This window comes from Suricata suricatta, chromosome 12 (assembly GCF_006229205.1).
Source record: "Suricata suricatta isolate VVHF042 chromosome 12, meerkat_22Aug2017_6uvM2_HiC, whole genome shotgun sequence".
Taxonomy (NCBI): Eukaryota; Metazoa; Chordata; class Mammalia; order Carnivora; family Herpestidae; genus Suricata; species Suricata suricatta.
This window is the reverse complement of record NC_043711.1, coordinates 24,714,311-24,734,748: the sequence shown is the minus strand read 5'-3', so window position 1 is coordinate 24,734,748 and position 20,438 is coordinate 24,714,311. Positions and strand designations below refer to the sequence as shown.

At 35.9% G+C, this 20,438-nt stretch overlaps 1 protein-coding gene across 1 annotated transcript in view; it reads right to left on the bottom strand.

Annotated features, from left to right (window-relative positions):
- Positions 1–20,438, bottom strand: part of APPL1 (adaptor protein, phosphotyrosine interacting with PH domain and leucine zipper 1) — a 25,931-nt gene extending 5,493 nt beyond the window's left edge. Inside the window, exons 1-13 of the mRNA XM_029916650.1 lie at positions 20,329–20,438; positions 18,776–18,835; positions 17,315–17,386; positions 14,573–14,660; positions 12,667–12,708; positions 12,047–12,105; positions 9,220–9,366; positions 8,288–8,370; positions 7,429–7,587; positions 6,326–6,514; positions 4,122–4,164; positions 2,835–2,891; positions 281–372 (exon numbers count right to left, since the gene is read on the bottom strand). Coding sequence (XP_029772510.1) covers positions 281–372; positions 2,835–2,891; positions 4,122–4,164; positions 6,326–6,514; positions 7,429–7,587; positions 8,288–8,370; positions 9,220–9,366; positions 12,047–12,105; positions 12,667–12,708; positions 14,573–14,660; positions 17,315–17,386; positions 18,776–18,835; positions 20,329–20,373 — 1,136 coding nt within the window. The 5' untranslated portion in view covers positions 20,374–20,438. The remainder of the gene's footprint in view (positions 1–280; positions 373–2,834; positions 2,892–4,121; positions 4,165–6,325; positions 6,515–7,428; positions 7,588–8,287; positions 8,371–9,219; positions 9,367–12,046; positions 12,106–12,666; positions 12,709–14,572; positions 14,661–17,314; positions 17,387–18,775; positions 18,836–20,328) is intronic.

The following is a 20,438-nucleotide window of genomic DNA, read 5'->3' as shown; positions in this document are numbered from 1 at the left end:
TTAAAGTTTATTTACTTATTTTTGAGAGAATGAGCAAGGGAGCAGGGGAGGGAGGAGAGAGACAGAGACAGAGAGACAGAGACAGAGAAAGAGAGAAAGGGGGAGAGAATCCCAAACAGGCTCCTCACTGTCAATGCAGAGCACAATGTGGGGCTTCATCTCATGAACTGTGTGATCATGAGCTGAGTCAAAACCAAGAGTTGGACACCTAACTGACTAAGCCACCCAGGCACCCCCACAGCATACACAGTGTTAAATAACTGAAAGTTTGGCAACTTACCCCGCTGGGCGCAGACTCTCATGCCTCTGCTGGAAAGATGGGGAAGGGGTGACGGCTTCCAAAGCGGACTGATTTACTCTTGCAGCAATTTCCTGTTTTTTTAAAAAGGACTAGAATTAGTAAAGCAAGAAAACCAAAAGTTTGAATAGCACTCCTGTGTTACACTTAAAATGCAAACTGGAGTTACTAAAGTAGTTCCACATTCCATCTTAATATTAAGACACACAATTAACTTCGTAACATAATAACTTGAGCTTCTTCTTACTTCTTACAGACCTAGGTCTTTAAATATTTAACTACCAGATTTTCAAGACTAAAATTTGTATTGTAACACATTTGTTAAAGAAATAAATTTAGGAGTAGGAAACAGCCACGAAATATCAAAAATATTAAGAATTCTTATAACTTATACAGCTGAGTGTTTTCATGATCTTCCAGAACATATTTATGCTCACAAACATCTGCATGTTTATTAACTGATGGCATTATTATTTTCAGAACAAAATGTGAAAGAAAGCTTCCTATAAGAAATATTTTTAAACTTATTTCAAACACTGGCTACATAAAATAGTATTTACATTAGAAAAAACATCACGTAACATTTTGAAAAATGCTTAAGCTTACTTATTTATTTTTGAGAGAGAGAGAGTGTAAGTGGAATAGGGGCAGAAAGAGAGGGGGACAGAGGATCCAAAGCAGGCTCTGCGCTGACAGCAGAGAGTCCACTGTGGGGCTCGAACCCATTAACCATGATATCCTGATCTGAACCAAAGGCAAACCGACCAAGCCACCCAGGTGCCCCATCATCATGTAACATTTTTGCATTTCTGTGTCTTATAGTTAGCAAAAATATGACAGTGCTATAAGTTGATCAGAATTTCTCCTCTCTTTAAATACAAATAAAGTTAATTCTGAAAAATCTGGAAAATACTACTTAAAACTTAGAGTTCTGATAACTTGTAGAAAAGTAAAATAACCCTGAATTATTCAAATCCAAATACTGTATTCACCAGGTATTCCCTAGGTATCAACAGGTCATCCAACTTTCATTTTAATTTTTTGTTGCTCCCAAGTAACATAACAGAAAGGAAAAACTAGACTAGCAAGAGATCAAATTACTACAAGCAAAAGGTTTCTCTACAATTAGCACTGATTTTCTCAGATTAGGCTCATCAAGATTACTATAAAACTAAAAGAAATTACTAATGTTTGAGATCATGAGATTATTGTTAATTTATTCAAATCCTGTTCCTAGGTATCTAAATCCTAGGTGTCTTGGCTGGCATCTCAAAGCCATGATGATAAAAACAAAACTCTTCAACTTGTTCTTCCATTCACTAGAGCTTAAAACCTCAAAGTTATCTTGAATTCATCTCCTTCATCCTTTATATTGGTCAGTTACTAACTACTCTGGTCAATTTCTTTTTACCTGTTTCTACGTATTATTTCTTCTCTCTTAGTTACCGCCCTGTCCAGACCCTCAGTTTATCCTTTAATTATGATAATCGTCTCCTACCTGCTCCCAGACACTCCTGTCTAATCAACTATTATCCCAACAAGTTTAAGGTTTAAAAGGGTGAGGGCTTCCTAAAGAAATCAGCACTGCTCTGTCTCAACTGAAATTATCAACCCCACACAGCCCTGTGGTGCCCTAGAGGTGGCCAGGTTCACAGCACAATTGGGCCCACCAAGACCAGCAGCGGTCACACAGCTCCTGTCCTAAGTCGAGTCTTTTCCCAACTACACTGTGGTGTGGACCCACTGGATTCCACAGCTATCTCGGTTCTGCCTGTGTATATGGACTGCACCTACATGGAAGTTCATCTGGTTTGATACTCTTGCTACTCAAAGAATAACTGGTGAAACTCAGAGTTCAGGCTGCCTCACCCTAGATATAAGAAGCATTTTAACAGGATCCCCAGGTGATTTGTATGCACATTTCAGCTTTCAATTATTCTCCAACAAGAAACTTCAACTCCAATTATACTACTGGTTTCATAAACACACCATTTCTGCCTTTGTACATTTTGCATTTTTATTCTCATGTTTGCAATTTATTCTCTTTTCCTCAAAATATGGACAAATCTTTCACTAGCTCAGGAGTCTATCATCTCCACAGTTTTCTCTAAAATTAAAGTCCACACTGATCTTAACATTTTCAAGTCTTAACCTTTTAGTCATTACCATGCGCTTTCATTTATATACTGTTTTATATGAAATGTTACTTAAAGTTTTAGTTGTGTATTCCCATACACAGAGGCTCCTGGAGGAGAGCCACGGCTTATTGTCCATCTGTATCCTTCTCCATTCAACCCAAGGCTAAATACAGCACTGATACCCAGTAAAAATTTGTTAGTTGACAGATTTCAGTTACATTTGAAATAATTTATCTAAGAAGACCAGATGCTCAGACATCAATACATTAAAGCTACCCATTCAAGGGCAAATCAAGATTACAGAATTTGAGAAATTATGACATAATTAATAAAAGCCACGTAAGCCACAGAATTATTCAATTTTGCCAGATCTGGATAGCATAAAATAAAAATATTACCTCTGGGTTTTCACTTAAATATATTTGTTTGGATATGTTATTTATTGTACAGATCCACTGCAAGAGAAAAAAAAAAAGAAAAATAAGATTTTTTTCCCCTACAATGCTTCTTTTCTAAAAGAGAATGTTCAATATTTCACTGAAGTTTCATAAGATATAACATATAATCTTTTACATAAAAACAGCAGTTTCCTACATACATAAGCATACTTAGGGTATAACAGAACAGTGAATAGATTTATTATTTTTAAAGCCCACATTAACTTCATACAAGGAAATAAAAATATAGCAATAATGTTAAGCTATAATTTAGTAGCCTACTATTTGTCTTTTTATATCATTTCCCTTCATAATCCCCACCAAATAAGACAGTATGGGTTCAGATATCATGATTAACACTAATGAAAAAAAGTAAAGAGCTAAATATATTCCCAGGGAATACATTTTACATACTTCCCTTGTTTCAGATTTATTAACAACTAACTAACATAGAAAATGCTCTCTGTTCCACATCTTCCACTTCACTCTTGAGGATTTCAGTCCATGAAAAGCCTCATTAAAGTAATATTCTGTGTGGTAAACCTGGCAGAGAGCAGATTTGTCTGTGTTCCTCACAAACCAAAAGCAAGTTTTAATACCTATTCTTCCACAAGAGGTAAATAATAGATCTCTACGTAATTTCTAATCTTGTCTTTTACCAACAGTTATAATACCAGATAAAATGGCTCAAAATCAAGTACAGTATATTTTCATCCAAGAATATTTCTCAAGACAAAGTTCTGAAGCATCAGTTCTTGGTGGTAACTTACCTTCCATATTTGGTGCACTAGAAGTAAAAATGGAGCCAAAACTAAAAGACTCGTGAGGAAGAACAGACACTCCCAAATTTTTGTTTTTCTGTCTTTCACTTTAAGCTTTACTTGCTTCCTGACATGCTCCATCTGCTGCCACTATGTTCTTAATGCAGCAAATGCGGTCTCAGAAGTTGGTGAGACAAGGGAATAAATTAAACTGTCACCTCATGATACTAACAGCTTGCCAGAAAGCAACAGTCACAAGGTCATCTCTGAGGTTGTGCCTTTAAAAAGACAGACAGCAACGATTTCTAAGGTCTCCACCTATAGGTCTAGCTATAAAATTCTGTGTGAAAACTTAAGAATGTTGCTTGAGGACAAGAGATTTTTATTTAAAAAACTTTTTTAATTAACTAGGATTTTCCAAATTTCTATCTTAATATTTAGTTGATATATCTTAAGATGTTGTGGAAGAAATTAGATAAAATTTTACCTCTTCGTGGTCTTTTTTACTTTCTGCTTGCAAAATTGAAGATCTGGGGAAAAAAATAAATAAATAAAGGAGTTTGACCCTAACTTAAAAAAAATGATCTGAGAAAATTTTTTATCTTTCAAAGTACACATAAAACCAATCAGGATCAAACCTAAACAAAACAAAACATGCAATCAATCAATATCTTAGGAAAAGGAGACCACCAGAGGCACCTCTACTCAGATTTTAACAACTCTGACTTTGGCCATCTGTGCCAAAACATACCCAAAAAAAACAGGTGCTGTTTTTCAGAAGACAGCTATAACAAAGGTACAATGCAAATAAGACAATGCACTTCAACTTTCTGACACGTCATCTATATTTCAAATAGAAATCAGTGATCCTAATAGAAAACACCAATTGTACTTATTATTTCTCCATAAAAACAGTTAAGTAAAAATTTTCAATATATTAACCACTAACATTAGGATATTTAGCTTTCCTATAAATGTTACTATTTTAAGTTACAGAAAAAAATTACTAATTTTGAATCACACTAGGAATGAGAAATGGGAAGTCAGGTTAAGCATTATTAGCAATAAACTGAGAAAACAGAAAAGTAAGTACCTGTAGTAACATACTAACAATTCGGTAATTCTGACAAATGAATACAGGGACTCCCAACATCCAGCATGATAAATGACACAGTAATTGATATTCATTACATGTTTAAAGAAGGAATATGAAATTAATCCACCACTTGATAAGACAGTGAACTATATAGCATCTTAATATACAGATAGAGGAAAAAAATGACTAAAAACTCAGAAGCTGAATCTGAATAGTAAGAAAGATCAAAAACAGTATTTTAAGTAGAAAAAAACTGCAGATAATTTAAACATCACTAGGAAAAATTTTAGATTATGGTTTACATCCTTAGATGATTATAACATAGCCATTGTGAAATGTTTTTAGATCCAAAGTATATATATATACAGTATTTCCTCAAATATTTTTTTAAAACTGTATTAGAAAAAAAAATGTATCAGAGGGGCGCCTGGATGGCTTACTCAGCTAAGCGTCTAACTCTTGATTTTGGCTCAGGTCACGATCTCATGGTTTCTGAGATCAAGCCCCATTTCAGGCTCTGCATTCTCAGCACAGAGAATGGGTTTCTCTCTCTCTCCTCTCTCTGTCCCTCCCCATTTCAAAATAAATAAACTTTTAAAAAAATGTAGTTAGAATACAAACTGTAAGGTAACAGACCAAAAAGTTAATTCTTATTTCTAGTTAGTGAGATTATAGCTTTTTTTCAAACTCCTCTTGCTATACATTTTTGTTTTTCAAAAATTTGTTCTAAAGGCTAGTCTATGGATTCTCAATTAATGCAAAGATAACAGAAGTTTTAAAAACTGCACAAACATTAATGAACTAAGTCAGTGATTTAAATCAGAAATTTAACATTTAAAAATGCCACTAGTGGGGTGCCTGGGTTGCTCAGTTAGTTAAGCATCCAACTTCGGCTCAGGTCATGATCTCAGTTTGTGAGTTTGAGAGCCAAATCAGGCTCTGTGCTGACAGCTTGGAGCCTGGACCCAGCTTCGGATTCTGTGTCTCCCTCTCCCTATCTTCCCCTTCTCCACTCACACTCTGTCTCTCTCTCTCAAAAATAAACATTTAAAAAAAAATTTTAATAAAAAATTAAATAAAAATGACAGTGCTTGCATTTTCTACATATTAGGCACATTACATGTGTTAGATTTCTATTCTTCATAACAATTTACAAAGTAAATTGTGACCACCCCACACCTCATTTCACATGTAAAAACAAAAATGGAGCTCAGAAAGGTTGTATAACTTATCTAAGACCACACGATAAGTAGATTTCTAATTTGAACTTTCTGACCCCAAGGTTAGGACTCTTTCCACTCACTTGTGCTGCCTTCCCCATACCATACAGAATTTTCATTGAACAGTAGTATCCTAACATGGAATCTCACAGGTTTTTACCATATGACCTCATTTTGACAACTTCAAAATAATAAGACATCATTTAACCAAGTCAGAAAGGAAAATTCAACTCATTTCTACATGATTAAAAAGAAAATGATCTTAATATATAATAACCCAAAAAAGCTATAAATGTCTGAATAACAAGGAATTATCATGCATTTCAGTAGTTCAAAACATGACAGACTTTATTAATAGTAGGAAAAAATACTAACTTTTTTCCATCAAAGGAAGTGATCTGAAAACAGTACCGCCTGTCTTCACAGTCCACAGCCATTACTGAACAGTTGTCTATGTCCATGGCCAGGCCTCCTGCTACATCCCCGCGTGCCTGACTCATTAAGTTTCCGCCCTGCGTGAAGTAAAACTGTCTGTCCCAGGTAGATGACACCAAGCCTGTTTTACTAAATGAAGAAAGTACATTCACTCTTCAGTATCAACACACCTGAAATCTCATCATAAGCCAGACACAAGATAAAACATCACAAAGAAATCAGCTTGCAATTTTTGCAAGGTGCATAGAAAATACAAATAGCAGTTTGTCAGTCTCTAAAATAAATTCTTATGTGTGCCAATTATCTTGTGTGTGTGTGCATGTATTTCCAAAACAAGGCTGAAAATTATCAAACCGCAACTGTTGTAATGATGTTCCATAAACTACAGTTCAACTTTCAAGAGAAAAAAAATCAAAAGAAAAGAATTCATTTTGCTCCTAAGGTTAACTGGCTTTATCCTACCTTTACGTAAAAACTAAAATTTGACCGGATGGTATAATTACATATATTTTAAAGTATGATAAAAATGATACTTAATAGTATTCATGTAATCCTAGATTTAAACTTAAACTGGTTATGCTTTTTAAATAATTCTAAATTGGGGCGCCTGGGTGGCTCAGTCGGTTAAGCGTCTGGCTTCGGCTCAGGTCATGATCTCACAGTTCGTGGGTTCGAGTCCCACATCGGGCTCTGTGCTGACAGCTAGCTCAGAGCCTGGAGCCTGCTTCAGATTCTGTCTCCCTCTCTCTCTGACCCTCCCCTGCTCGCACTGTCTATGTCTCTCAAAAACAAAGAAAAAATTTTTAAATAATTCTAAATTATTCAGTAAATACCTAAACAGAATTTTACTTCTGAAAATTATTTATGTACCCCCTCTGTCAAAAAGCGGACAAAAACACTAACATCCTAAGACCACTAACTAAAAATATTCAACCTTTAGTAAAATCAAAATAATTTAGCAGATGATATCAATTATATATTATATTCAGTTGATATTACCTTAGATGATACACAATATACGAAAATAACTGTAGATCTCTTACTTCCTAGCATTAAGATATCCAGCTTTCCGGGTTAAGTTTCGATTAACAGGAAATTTTGTGGGATCTGGGTCAGGCACATATAAGGGGTCACTGGCTACTTCCAAATCCTCTATTGTCTGCTGCATGGTCTCTACATCATTGTCCATTTCTCTGCGAACGCTAAAACAGAAAACATGTTATTTACCATAAACCACAACAAAGAACTCCTTACCAATCACCTTTATCTAAACATTGTTTTGTGTATATTTTCTTAAAGGTAGTAGTGGTGTGGGTAAAGTAACATGAATGCATTATGAAACAACTTTTTATGTTTTATGTGACTGTTAATAATACAGCAGCAATACTAAGTTAAAAAACTACCACACTAAAGGCCTAAATTTGGAGGAATTTTCAAACTTCTCTGTCCTATGTCTTTAAAACAACAACCATTTTCATCTCCCTGCAGATCTCAGATTGACCACTTCGCTGCTCAGACTTGTGAGCCTGATTAGAACTGCTCTTTGGTTAAGCTATCATGGCTTGAAAAGCAAGATCTATATAGTAATTCCCATCCATCCCCCACAATTCAGATAACTGGGAAGGTAATTAACTTGTAATTATAATTACTATTATATATATTCAGACATAAAACCTAGTTTAGAATCAATAAAATACCATCAGCCTGACACAGTTATAAAATTCAGAGTTCAGATTCTGTGGGAAAGATGGTAAAAACACCGAGAAGCATGTGAGACACATTTCCATGGTAAGGGAAATAGCCTCTCGGGAAATTAAATGCTAAATATTGTTAGATTATAGCATTTAGCTGTTAAATTATTCTTGTAATTTCACTTTCAATTTTAAGGAAGAAAATACTTACTTCTGTACACTTGTTCCAATATTAGCCAGGAATTCTTCCAGCTGTTCACTGAGATTTTCGGAACCCATCTTAAAGAAACTTATCTAAGGCAAGAGGGTGTGCACATGGGCAGATGAACAGAAACACACACATACAAAAAAATACTTAAAATGAATCATATAAACAGTCACCAAGACACATGGTAAGGTAAAAACCAAGGGAGTATTTCCATTTGTGTACTAGTTTACAATGACTTCTACTGGGCTTAGAGCCACTGTAGAAATCAGACTTCAATTTCACTATACATCTTTTTATATATTAATATATGCATATGGTAAACAAAAACCAGAAAATTTTAAAACATTTTAAGTAAGTCATATGGATAAACTTATGTTTACTACAAAGATAAGTTTTATGCTGAAGAATAATAAACACTCATATTTGAAGAAATATTTGAATTTCTGTAAACCCTTTTTAGGGACGTGCCATCTCATATTACCCAAATTTAATTTTCTAGCCTCCTCCTGGGACACTTTGGAGTTTCAATCTATTATTTTTAACTCAGGAGGTATGCAGGAAACATGAGACAAACTCAAACTTGCCCACTCTCTTTCAAATCTACTCTGAAGCAAGAGTGAATGAAGTTCCAGCAGGAGTAACTGCAGAATTCATTTAGCTTTCTGTCCCCTGTCCCCAACCTGTGATGTGCAAGGCCTAAATACGAGGTAAGTGGTTTCATTTACCCAAAATAATGTGGAATCTTCACCTGTAAGAAAAACCATTCTAACTTCCTTAAAATAGCATTCTGATATTTTAAATGACTTCTGAAAATACAGACCCAAACAGAATATTTTGACCTTAATTTGTAATACCCTTATGCTTAACATGAATATCAAACTCAACAAAGTTTTTAGAACAGTTATAATCCAAAACACAGTACAGTCAGTATTCACCTGAGCTTGCATGTACCCAAGTAGAGGCTCTAACAATGCTATTTTCTTTTTGTACTGAAGAGTATTTAATGCACAAAAATAATGCATCATGGTCTGGTGTTGTTTTTTTCTGGATGTGTAGACATCTTCTGTTACTTCATACTTTACCTTTGAGTAAAAACATTAAAAATAATATTATTTATCTAATTGTGTAATCATATCTAATTATCTTTAGTAGAGGCTATAGGGAAAAGCCTACCCACAGAAAAAGGTGTCTTACGAGCAATGGTGCCTCTTTATTTTCTAAGATACAATATTGGCTAATTTTCCTGTCTTACTACCAACGACTCCATCTTAATATGCACATTTAAAGCAAATTCTGCACATAACTAAGTATGCTACAATAACGGAACCAAGTGTGGCAGAAAAGCTCTACCGTACAGAGGAAAGGCAAATGGTGGTTTGGTATTAGTTCAGCCATCAGTCTTTGATCTCGGTCAGTTCACAGACTACCCTTCTTCTGGTTCTCCCTCCGCTGCTCCTTCTCTCTTGTACTTGTTTTCCTTTACCCACACTTAAAATATGTGTGCTCCATTAAGTTCTTGCATTCAGACAACAAACATCCAGTGGGCACTTATTATGTAATACGCATTAGGTTCTTCTCTCTTCTTGCTTTCCTTAGAATATCTAATTAAATACCCAATACCAAATTTCTATCTCTCGCCCTTCACTCTCCTAAGTGTCAAAAGAAGCATATCCCTATCTAGGCTCTTTATGTGTGTACGTGTGTGTGCGCGCGCACGTGTATGTAAATGTGCTAGAGACATACGAAATTGAATATTGTATCTTCCTCACAAGTCTGTTCCTCTGTTTCTTAGCTGTCTTAATTATTCCAAGATCCACCCCATAATCCAAGAATTATAGGACTCATTTTCGATGCCTCTTCCTACCATAAGTCTTATCAATTCTACTCACAAAATATCTTCCAGAAGTATTTCTTCCTCCCCACTTTCCATAACAACCTTAGCTGAGGCTGTGGAAACTATTCTGGTACATTTTCATTGAGTTCCCACTAGTCCCGTCCCCTTTACATTTCCAGTAGTATTTTTATCCTGTAACACAACTGCATGGCGTTACCCATTTAAAATCATTCAAGTAGGATTCCTTTAAGGAGGCTGGCCACTCCCTCCAACTCAATTTTCAAAGTCCCTGAAGTAGTAATCTGGCCCCAAACTCCTTCTTTCTTGTCATCTCTGCCACAACTCCCCAAATACATCCTATGCTCCAGACACACACTCTTATCATAATAGTTATTGCTAGAACTTAATGAAAACTTGCTACAAGCCAGGTACCCTGCATGCATTATCCCATTTCATTGTCAAAACTACTGAGTATCTTTGCCAGAAAAATAAAGGCTTGAAAGTCAATAAGTAGCAAAGCTGAGATGTGCTCTCATGCAGTCTGAGCCAGTGAGCACTCTTAACCTTACATTCTCTGGACTCCACCGTATGCTTCTGCGAAGGCTGTTTTTCTCCAGGAATGCCCTCACTCCCCAATCCCAAACCAGTGACTTTTTCACTCATCTTCAATGTAAGCAGCACCTCCTAAAAGTATAGCCTTTCCCAATTCTCCAAAGTTAACTGAGGCTCTCCGTGTGCTCTCACAGCATCTTAAGACTTCTATTTGCTAAGTATTTAACTCAGTGTTAATTCATGCGTTCTGCTCCTCCTCCTACTCTGGCCTCTAGTCCAGCTGCCTCCCTTCACACAGGAAGCCTTCCGAAAGTGCGTACTATCCACTCCCTGAGGACAGGAGGGGAGCCTATTCACACGCTTACCTCATGGTACCCAACATATAGCAGGTGCTCAGAAATTTAAAAAAAAAAAACAAAGTTGGTAAAAGAATGTTTTTAAAATGACCTGGAATAACAACAACAAACCTGGAACAGCCAGAAGCAATATAAATACAACAAAATTCTAACCTAGACCTTTTAACTATCTGGTAATGTAGAACTCAAAATGTATATATTTTATGAATATTTGCACCATCAATAATCAGTGACCTAAAATTAGAAATAGAAAGCTCTTTGTACTGAACTTTCTGTGACACGTCCCCTGTATTGCACAGTAAATCGTACCCAGTGTGGATTCCCACAAGTGACCACTGTGCCCCCCGGGAGTCGCAGCCATAGCTGCAGACACCATCTCCGAGGGGCAGAGATCACCTCACTCGAACAATCTAGGGGAGCCCTACTCAGCAAACCCTGGATCAGGCCCTGAGAGAGAAATGATCTTAAGGAACATCCAGATGAACTTGTTTACAATCTCTTTGTTCTTTACTCAAATGCATATCTCCTGAAATAGAGTGAAATATTTCTGGATTTCACTCACTGAAGAAGTATCAAAAACTATACATACTCCGTGTAAATGACGAGGTCCTCATAACAGAATTTCATTCAATTATGTATGAAACAATTCAACTTTTTAACCACTGTATTTCACAAGACACTTCTGAATACATACATATTCAAATAAAAACAAGACACATGCAATATTATCAAAACACAAAGCAAAAGGAGGCAATGTTATATACTGTGCATCAGCTGCATTTTTGGAATAGTTCTGTTTACTTGGCAAATTTTGTCAGTAGAAAAATAGTTTGTTCAAAGAGATCATTATTGTCCAATAATTATCAGGAAGGCTTTGACACAACTATAAGGAAAGAATAAACTAAGGGCAATACAACAAAACATACAAAGTAACTGCTGGTTACTATTTTTAAACAGGAAAAACTAGACCATCTAATGAAACAATTGCTAATTGTGATAATAAAGAAGTATGTATCACACCTTATCATTTTCTCTTTTTTTTGACAATCGGCTATATCTGTTAATTGCAGCATCATGATCTGGAAAACAGAAAGAACTATTAACAACATTACAGTACCTTACAAAATTTATAAATGCTTTAAATGGTTTTCACATGTGCATCTTCTAACAAATGCACTAAAGCAAGAAGTCTCTACCATATGAGCACTCCACTTAAATGTTCCCCATAGACACTTTCCCATTAAATGTGTTTCTACTTACTTAATTGGCAAAATATTTAGTTCCAGGTAGAGTGTATTCCACCAAAAGTTTTTTAAAGTATTTTTCAGTACAAAAATGGCAAATGCTCATTAAAGACAATTTTGGAATACAAAGGAAAAGAAGGAAGGGTAAATATTACACCAATTCCTCAGGTATTATTAAGATAGCAAACCACAAGATTTAATTTAGTTTCCTTTTAAATTTTTCTTGTAGCACAAACAGTGCAACTTAAATAACAGCACTGATTTACATAATATTCACTGAAACTTTTAATTAGGTTCCTTTTTTTTCAATTATTACATAGAATATGGCCACAGATTTGTATTGATAAAGAAATATATCACTGTGAGAACCAACTGTATAAAGTATTCAAAACTTACCATTACTAGCAATCTGAAACACCTCCTTTAACGTCAGTATTTCTGGAAAAGTTCAATAGTTTCAATTTAGCATGTTTGTGAAATATCTTAAATTTTGTTTAGAAAACAGTAACTGCCATTTAGGCTACAATTAAAACTCCAAATAACATTTCATAATTCAACATTCAAAGTGAAAAAGTTATTCTGTGTTTCAAGTAGCCTATGGAACATTCACTGTTATTAACAGTTACACCAACAGAAAATCTACTTGCCACAAATCAGTAGTATGACACAAAAACAAATTTTAAAATCATTGCAAAATCTGAGATATGCAAATTATTCTGACTTAGTACCAGCATGCAACATATTCTTTATTTATTTTTAAAGAGAGCGAGCGAGAGAGAGCGAGCACGCGCACACAAGCAAGGGAGAAGGGCAGAGGGGGAGAGAGTATATGAAGCAGGCTCCACACTCAGCATGAAGCCCAACGCAGGGCTCCATCCCATGACCCTGAGATTGTGACCTGAGCTGAAATCAAGAGTTGATCTTTCAACCAACTGAGCCACCTAAGCGTCCCTTAATTCATTTATTGAAACTGACTCTAATAAGTAAAACTGCTGAATGAGGAACAAGGAATAATTAACAAGGTTATGATATTCAGACTAAGAAAAGAACTTGTTTATTGACATTGGAAATGATCATTCTTTGGGATCATCACCATAAATATTAACTCTGACTCTAAAATACATGTTTTTATTTCATGCATAATTTAAATACCTTACCATCCACTGATAGATTAGTTCAGTTTTAATTCTACCTATATTTTCAATAAATAATTCTATATGACTGTCTGAGACTGTAAATTAAGAGAAAACAGAGCCAAGTCTATAAAAGTCACATGTTTTCACCTACTAATCTGAAGTGGGGGAAAAAACCCACCACAAACCACGAAGTCATGGGTTGCCAGATGTGCCAGCACCCCTACCTTCCACTACTGTAGCCCATAAACACACCGCCTGTGCAACTGTCACCTCCTTGAGCTCCCAACTTCCTAATGCATTCTCCTCAACATCAAATCTACTCCATTCCATCCTCCAAAACCAAAGGAATTGGGTCCACTTCTTAAAGTCCTCCACTGACTTCTCTTTGCTTATAAACTCAAATCCAACATCTTTAGCATGATCTATTTCTAGATCTGTCTCCTGTCACACCCCAACATAGTCAAAGTTACTGCCATACTAAGTTCTCATCACCCACAAAACAAGCCATATATTTCTACAACCCGTACCTTTATACTTTCTAGTCCCTCTAATAGAACAATGACTCTCTTCTCCTGGCAAATGCCTCTTCACTGTTCAATGCTCAGGTCACATTCTTGGTGATGCCTTCTTGACACCCTCCTCTGAGCCCCCACAGTACCTTGCTCATTCCTTAATGATAAGAGACAGAGTATCATAATTATCTGTTTTACTCATCTCCTTCTCTAGGCTTTCTCAAGGGAAGTGACAAGTGTATTCATATCAGTATTATTCAGTATCTAGTTGAACATCTAGCAGGAGCTCCTACAAATATCCAGTGACACATTAAAGTGGTACAAGCTGGGGGCACCTGGGTGGCTCAGTTGGTTAAGCTTCCGGCTTCGGCTCAGGTCATGATCTCATGGCTCATGGGTTCGAGCCCCACATCGGGCTCTGTGCTGACAGCTAGCTCAGAGTCTGGAGGCTGCTTCCAATTCTGTGTCTCCCTCTCTCTCTGACCCTCCCCTGCTCACACTGTCTCTCCCTGTCTCTCAAAAATAAACATTAAAAAAAAATTTTTTAAGTGGTACAAGCTATAGTCAGAAATGGTTAAGGTTTAGAGTAATATGCACTTTGCAAGTATTGATCTTCTGACAGAATGAAAGTAAACATAAACATGATGTCAGTACCTTTCAGATCTCTTTCTTTAAACTGCGTAATGGGGAACATCATGGCATCAGCAAGCTGTGTTGAAAGTACTGCATGACAAGAGCTAAGCTAGTAAAAGAAAGAAAAAAAAGGCCAAATAAATAACTATACAGAGATATTTAGCCAGTGTTATGTAAATTAAACAAATTCTAATAAACAGAAGCTGTCCATCTTATATAAGAGAACACGCAAAATGACATGACATACTATAAAATATTACACAGTAAAAAAAAAAGAAATCCATTTAAAACTCCTAGGAAAAACACAGGATAACCGTGGATTTGGCGGTTGCTTCTCGGATGACACCAAAAGCAAAAGCAACAAAAGAAAATATAAATTGGACTTAATTGAAATTAAAAATTTTTGTGAAAGGACACTTGGGTGGCTCAGTCAGTTAAGCAGCTGACTTCGGCTCAGGTCATGATCTTACCACTCAAAGGCTCTTGAGTTCAAGCCCTGCATCAGGCTCTGTGCTGACAGCTCAGAGCCTGGAGAATGATTCTGATTCTGTGTCTCCCTCTCTCTCTCTCTGCCCCTCCCCTGCTTGCGTGCTCTCTCTCAAAAATAAATTAACATTAAAAAATTTTTTTTACTGTTTGTGCAAAGGATACTATCAAGATAAAATCACAACCTCTAGAAAAGGAGAAAATATTTGCCAATCACATACCTGATAAAGAACTTGTATCTAGAATAAAGAAGTCTCGGTAACAAAAGATAAACCACCCAATTAAAAATGAGCAAAGGTCTGAATACAGCAGTGCCCCTGCCTTACCCATAGTGTTGCTTTATGCTATTTGTTACCCAAGGTCAACTGCAGTTTTGAAGCAGATGATCCTCCTCCTGACATAGTGTCAGAAGGCCAATAGTAGCCTAACACTAGATCACAATGCCTACACTATTCATCCCACTTCATCTCGTTGTGTAGGCATTTCATCATTTCACATTATAACAAGAAGGGTGAACACAGAACAATATTTTGAGAGAGATACTACATTCACACAACTTTTATTATGGTATGATGTTATAATACTATTCTATTATTAGTTATTCTCTCATTCTGTTAAACTTGCTGTGCCTAATTTATAAATAAATCTTTATCACGTTTTTGTATATATAGTAAAACATACAGGATTCAGTACTATCCAGGGTTTCAGGCATCCCTGGCGGGGGGTGTTGGTCTTGGAATGCTTCCCCTGTGGATTGGGGGTGGGGAATACCAGAAACATTTCTTCAAAGATATACAAATGGCCAAGAAGCATAGAAAAAGATGCTGAATGTCATTAGCCACCAGGAAAACGCACATAAACACTACAATGAAATACCACTTCATACCCACTTAGATGGTTATAATAAAAATATAAGTGAAAAGTGTTGGTGAGGATGTGCAGAAACGGGAACCCTCTACTACTGGTGGGAGTGTAAAAGTGTGCAGAAGTTGTGGGGAAAAGTTTGGCAGTTCCTCAAAACGCTAAACTTAAAATTACCATATAAGCCAGCAATCCCACTCCTGATTATATACCCAAAAGAACTGAAAACTAGTCTTCAAAAGAAAAAGCCCAAAAAACAAAAACAAAAACAAAAACAAAAGACGTGTAGGCAAATGCTCACTATAGCACTATTTCCACTAGCCAAAAGGTAGAAAATAATTCAAATGTCCATCAACTATGAATGGATACATATAATGTAGTATGTTCATAAATGGAATTTTATTCACCTAAATAAGGAAATTCTGATACATTCTGCAACACAGATAAACCTTAAAAACATTATGCTAAGTGAAAGAAGACAGACACAAAAATCCACAAATTATGTAAGTCCATTTATATGAAATATCCAAAACAGGCAAATCCATATAGATAGAAAGTAGATCTGCGGTAGATCTGCGGTTGTCAGGAGCTGAAGGAAGAGGGAGTTGGGAATGACTGCTTAATGGGCACAGGGTTTCCTTTGGGATGATGATGAAAACGTTCTGGCACATCAGTGGTGATGGTTACACAATACTGTGAATGTATAAATGTAACCAAGGGTAAATTTTATGTTATGTATATTTTGCCACAATATAAATATTCCATTTCCTATAAATATTTCTATATTGCTCTCCTGTGATAATACTTTGCTACAATGAGTTACTAAAATATTTCAAAAACTTGCTTTTTCATATAGACTAGAAAAGACAGCACTCTGATGTTCCATGTGAAAAGAACCCTCACTGCACTAGCTGAGAACAGTTATAGACTCCCCAGACAGCTCTCACCACACTTCTTCCTCCGAGCAACACTTTGCCATTCAGTTTATGAATCCTTCCACCCCAGACAGCCAATATCAGCTGGTAGATTTCTCTAACCAGTCATCAGAGCAAATCACTAAAAAAGATCCAAAACCTACCTACAGTTCATAGTTTAATTCTTCTCTCCCTGCCTACATCAAATAACACAGTGAAAGGCTGAATGTGACAATGGACTAGGAGAGGAGAGAGCACATCCATATGCTTATCCTTTGAAAACAATTTATTTTAGTCAGACGAAGTACTATTTTTATGAGGAAGCCACTAAGATACGAGACAGTCACTAAGATGGAAATAAGGTCCTTCCTTAAATAGGAAACTTTTATCATAGAGATTTGCTCCTATCATCATAATAATACAAGTTCCCAATAAAAACTAAACAACCTGAGCAACTTAATTGTAAGACCATTTAGTCAAGCAAAATATAATAAGCACTTACCTCATCTATAACTTTTGAAAACTGTTGCAAAGTTGAGCTCATAACTTCATCATCACCCCCCAGTGGAAAACGCTGAAAAGTGAGAAACACAGGTGAAGTAAAGGCCCTGTTCTGTATGTCTTTTGTGAATGATGTCATAATTTACCTTTTTTTAAGTTCATTTTTTATTTTGAGAGAGAGAGAGAGAGAGGGTAGAGAGAATCCCAAGCAGGCTCTGCACTAATATGGAGAAGGGCTCGATGCAGGGCTCGATCTCACAAACCATAAGATCATGACCTGAGCCAAAATCAAGAGTCCCATATGCCCAACCAACTGAACCACCCACACACCCCTTTAATTTACATTTTTAAAAACAGCTGACCCAGGGCACCTGACTGGCTAAGTCGGTTAAGCATCCGACTCTTGATTTCAGCTCAGGTCATGATCTCGCCCCACATCAGGCTCCACACTGAACAAGGAGCCTGCTTGGGATTCTTTCTTTCCCTCTATCTGCCCCTTCTCCACTCATACTCTCTCTCAAAATAAATAAACAAACATAAAAAAATCCCAGTTGACCCTCAAACAATGGGGGAGTTAGAAGTGCCAACACATTTAACTTTTAACTCCCCTCAAATTTAACAGCCTACTTCTGACTAAAAGCCTTATCAGTAACATAAATAGTTGATTGCCATGTATTTTATATGTTACACATATTATGTACTATACTTTCATAATCTTAAAAAAATCATATGAAAAAATATATTTACTATACTGTATTTGTCAAAAAAAATCCATAAATAAAAGACCTGTGCATTCAAATCCATATTGTTAAAGGATCAACTGAAACTTCAAAACACTTCTAAAATTTTGAATAAGCTTTAAAAATGTCACTTAATAAAATAGTGTAATTCATATAATTAGTCAATATTAATTAAAATGTTTGCTAAGAAAATTAACATGGTACACAGGAGTGCACACCATATGAGGAGTTCAAAATTTGGTGTTTAACCCAATTCCTCCAATCACCAGCTGTAAAATCTTGAGCAAGCCTGTTTCTTCGTTTGTAAAAAGAAGAGAGGTCAATTAAAATACTTAACACTAATTAATTAAAATTGGATATAATTGCTATAATAGAATTTCAGTAGCACATCAAAATTACCTTCTGCAAATTCAAAAAAGCTTAGGATTCTTGATGAGAAATTCTATTTATCTATACAGATACTGTATCGCTGAATATTTTTTTAAATGTTTATTTATTTAAAGAAACAGAGAGAGAAAGCAAGAAAGGAAGGTGCAGAAAGAGAGAATCCCAAGCAGGCTCCGCACTGTCAGTGCAAAGCCTGATGCACACCTCCAACCCACGAACCAGGAGATCATGACCTGAGCTGAAACCAAGAGTAGGCGGCTTAACCAATTCAGCCACCCAGGTGCTCCTCACTACATATTCTAAATTATGCTTTAGAAATTTTCATAATACCATACCTGTTTTTCATATTCTTTTAAGAGTTTTGAAGTCAGGTGTGTTGCTGCACTCAATTCATTCTGTAGGAAAAATTAGCATTCTAATTAACACAATATTACTGATTACGAAAAAGTTTTAGTAAAAGATACCTAAGCAACTTCTATCACTTAAGATAAATGTTATACAACATGCTCTCTAAACCCTTCATTAAATCACTGGAAAGAAAAACACCATGAAAGCATTTTTTAATGGAATTTTAATTTTTTTTAATGTTTATTTAATTTTGACAGAGAGAGAGAGAGAGAGAGAGAGAGAGAGAGAGCGAGCGCGAGCGTGTGAACAGGGGAGGGGCAGAGAGAGAGGGAGACACAGAATCCGAAGCAGGCTCCAGGCTCCGAGCGGTCAGCACAGAGGCTGACGTGGGGCTCGAACCCACATGAGATCATGACCTGAGCCAAAGTCAGTCACTTAACTGACTGAGCCACCCAGGCGCCCCCATTAAAGCATTTTTAAAGGAAACTCAAACCATGAAATAAATAGACACCATCAAGGAAATCAGCAGTGTTCTAGGTGTATGCTTTTTTATTTTTTAGCTAATAAAAACTATGCATTAATACTGTTAAACTTCTCAAATTGGAAGTAACCTGTATATAATCTTAGCAAAATCTTGAGAGATTCTACATTAATGACTGACTATTCCTCTCTCTAGATGTTACTAGACCAATGCATTTAATAACATACAATCAAAATGTAGTTAGCCTAGTCATATAATACAACAACACAGCCAGATGAAGGAAATACTTTCGGAAGTTTTTTTTTCAGTGATGAACATAATGACAAATGTAACTTTTCTTTTACATAGTAATCTCTGTGGTCAAATCAAATCTTGAAAGACCTATCAAAAGGGAAAAAAAACTATCACAGCAACTTTTTAGTACATAAAGAAAATAGGAGTCCAGTAAGGAGATAAACTGAGAAGGAGAAAAAGAAACGTGCTTACTTAATCCCAAAGAAAGTTTAACACAGAACCCAAGCTGTTGTTAAGGCTTATAATTGAGTTACAGAAACAGCCTTGAATCTTAAGCCTGCTCAACAAATTAAATGTACTCATCTCTTTTTTAAATTAATCTCCCAGTACCCAGAGTTATATCTAATTTTTATTATATTCTTCTTACTAAAGATAAACTACTTTCAAATCCTTTACTCAAAAAGGGGGAAGTGTTCCTTAAGATTAAAAGCATGATTAGGGAAAACACTGGTGACAGTATGGGGCTTTCAGATAAACCCTAGGCAAAGATCATGATCGGTGAGTTTCAAGAAAGCTCTTTCTGTGTTTAGGTGGAAAAAGGAAAATGCTTAATCTTCACCTCTTCTGTAGCGCTACAACCTATACACTGGTAACTGGAATGTGAGCTCTGTAATATAAAATACTTAAAAGTTCATTCATGCATTCAAACAATATTTATTACTATGAACTCAGGATAGCGTTAGGCACCTGTAAACAAGACAGACCCTATCAATCTTTGTCCTCATGGGCTTAAAGTCATTTAAAAAAAAAAAAAAAGCTTTTTACCTGTGCATCATAAATCCGATGCATAGCTTGATACAACTGGTTCATATAGTTGGAAATAGCTGTAGCATCTTCTTCAAATACACCCAGTAAAGACCTTGTCTGTATAAAAT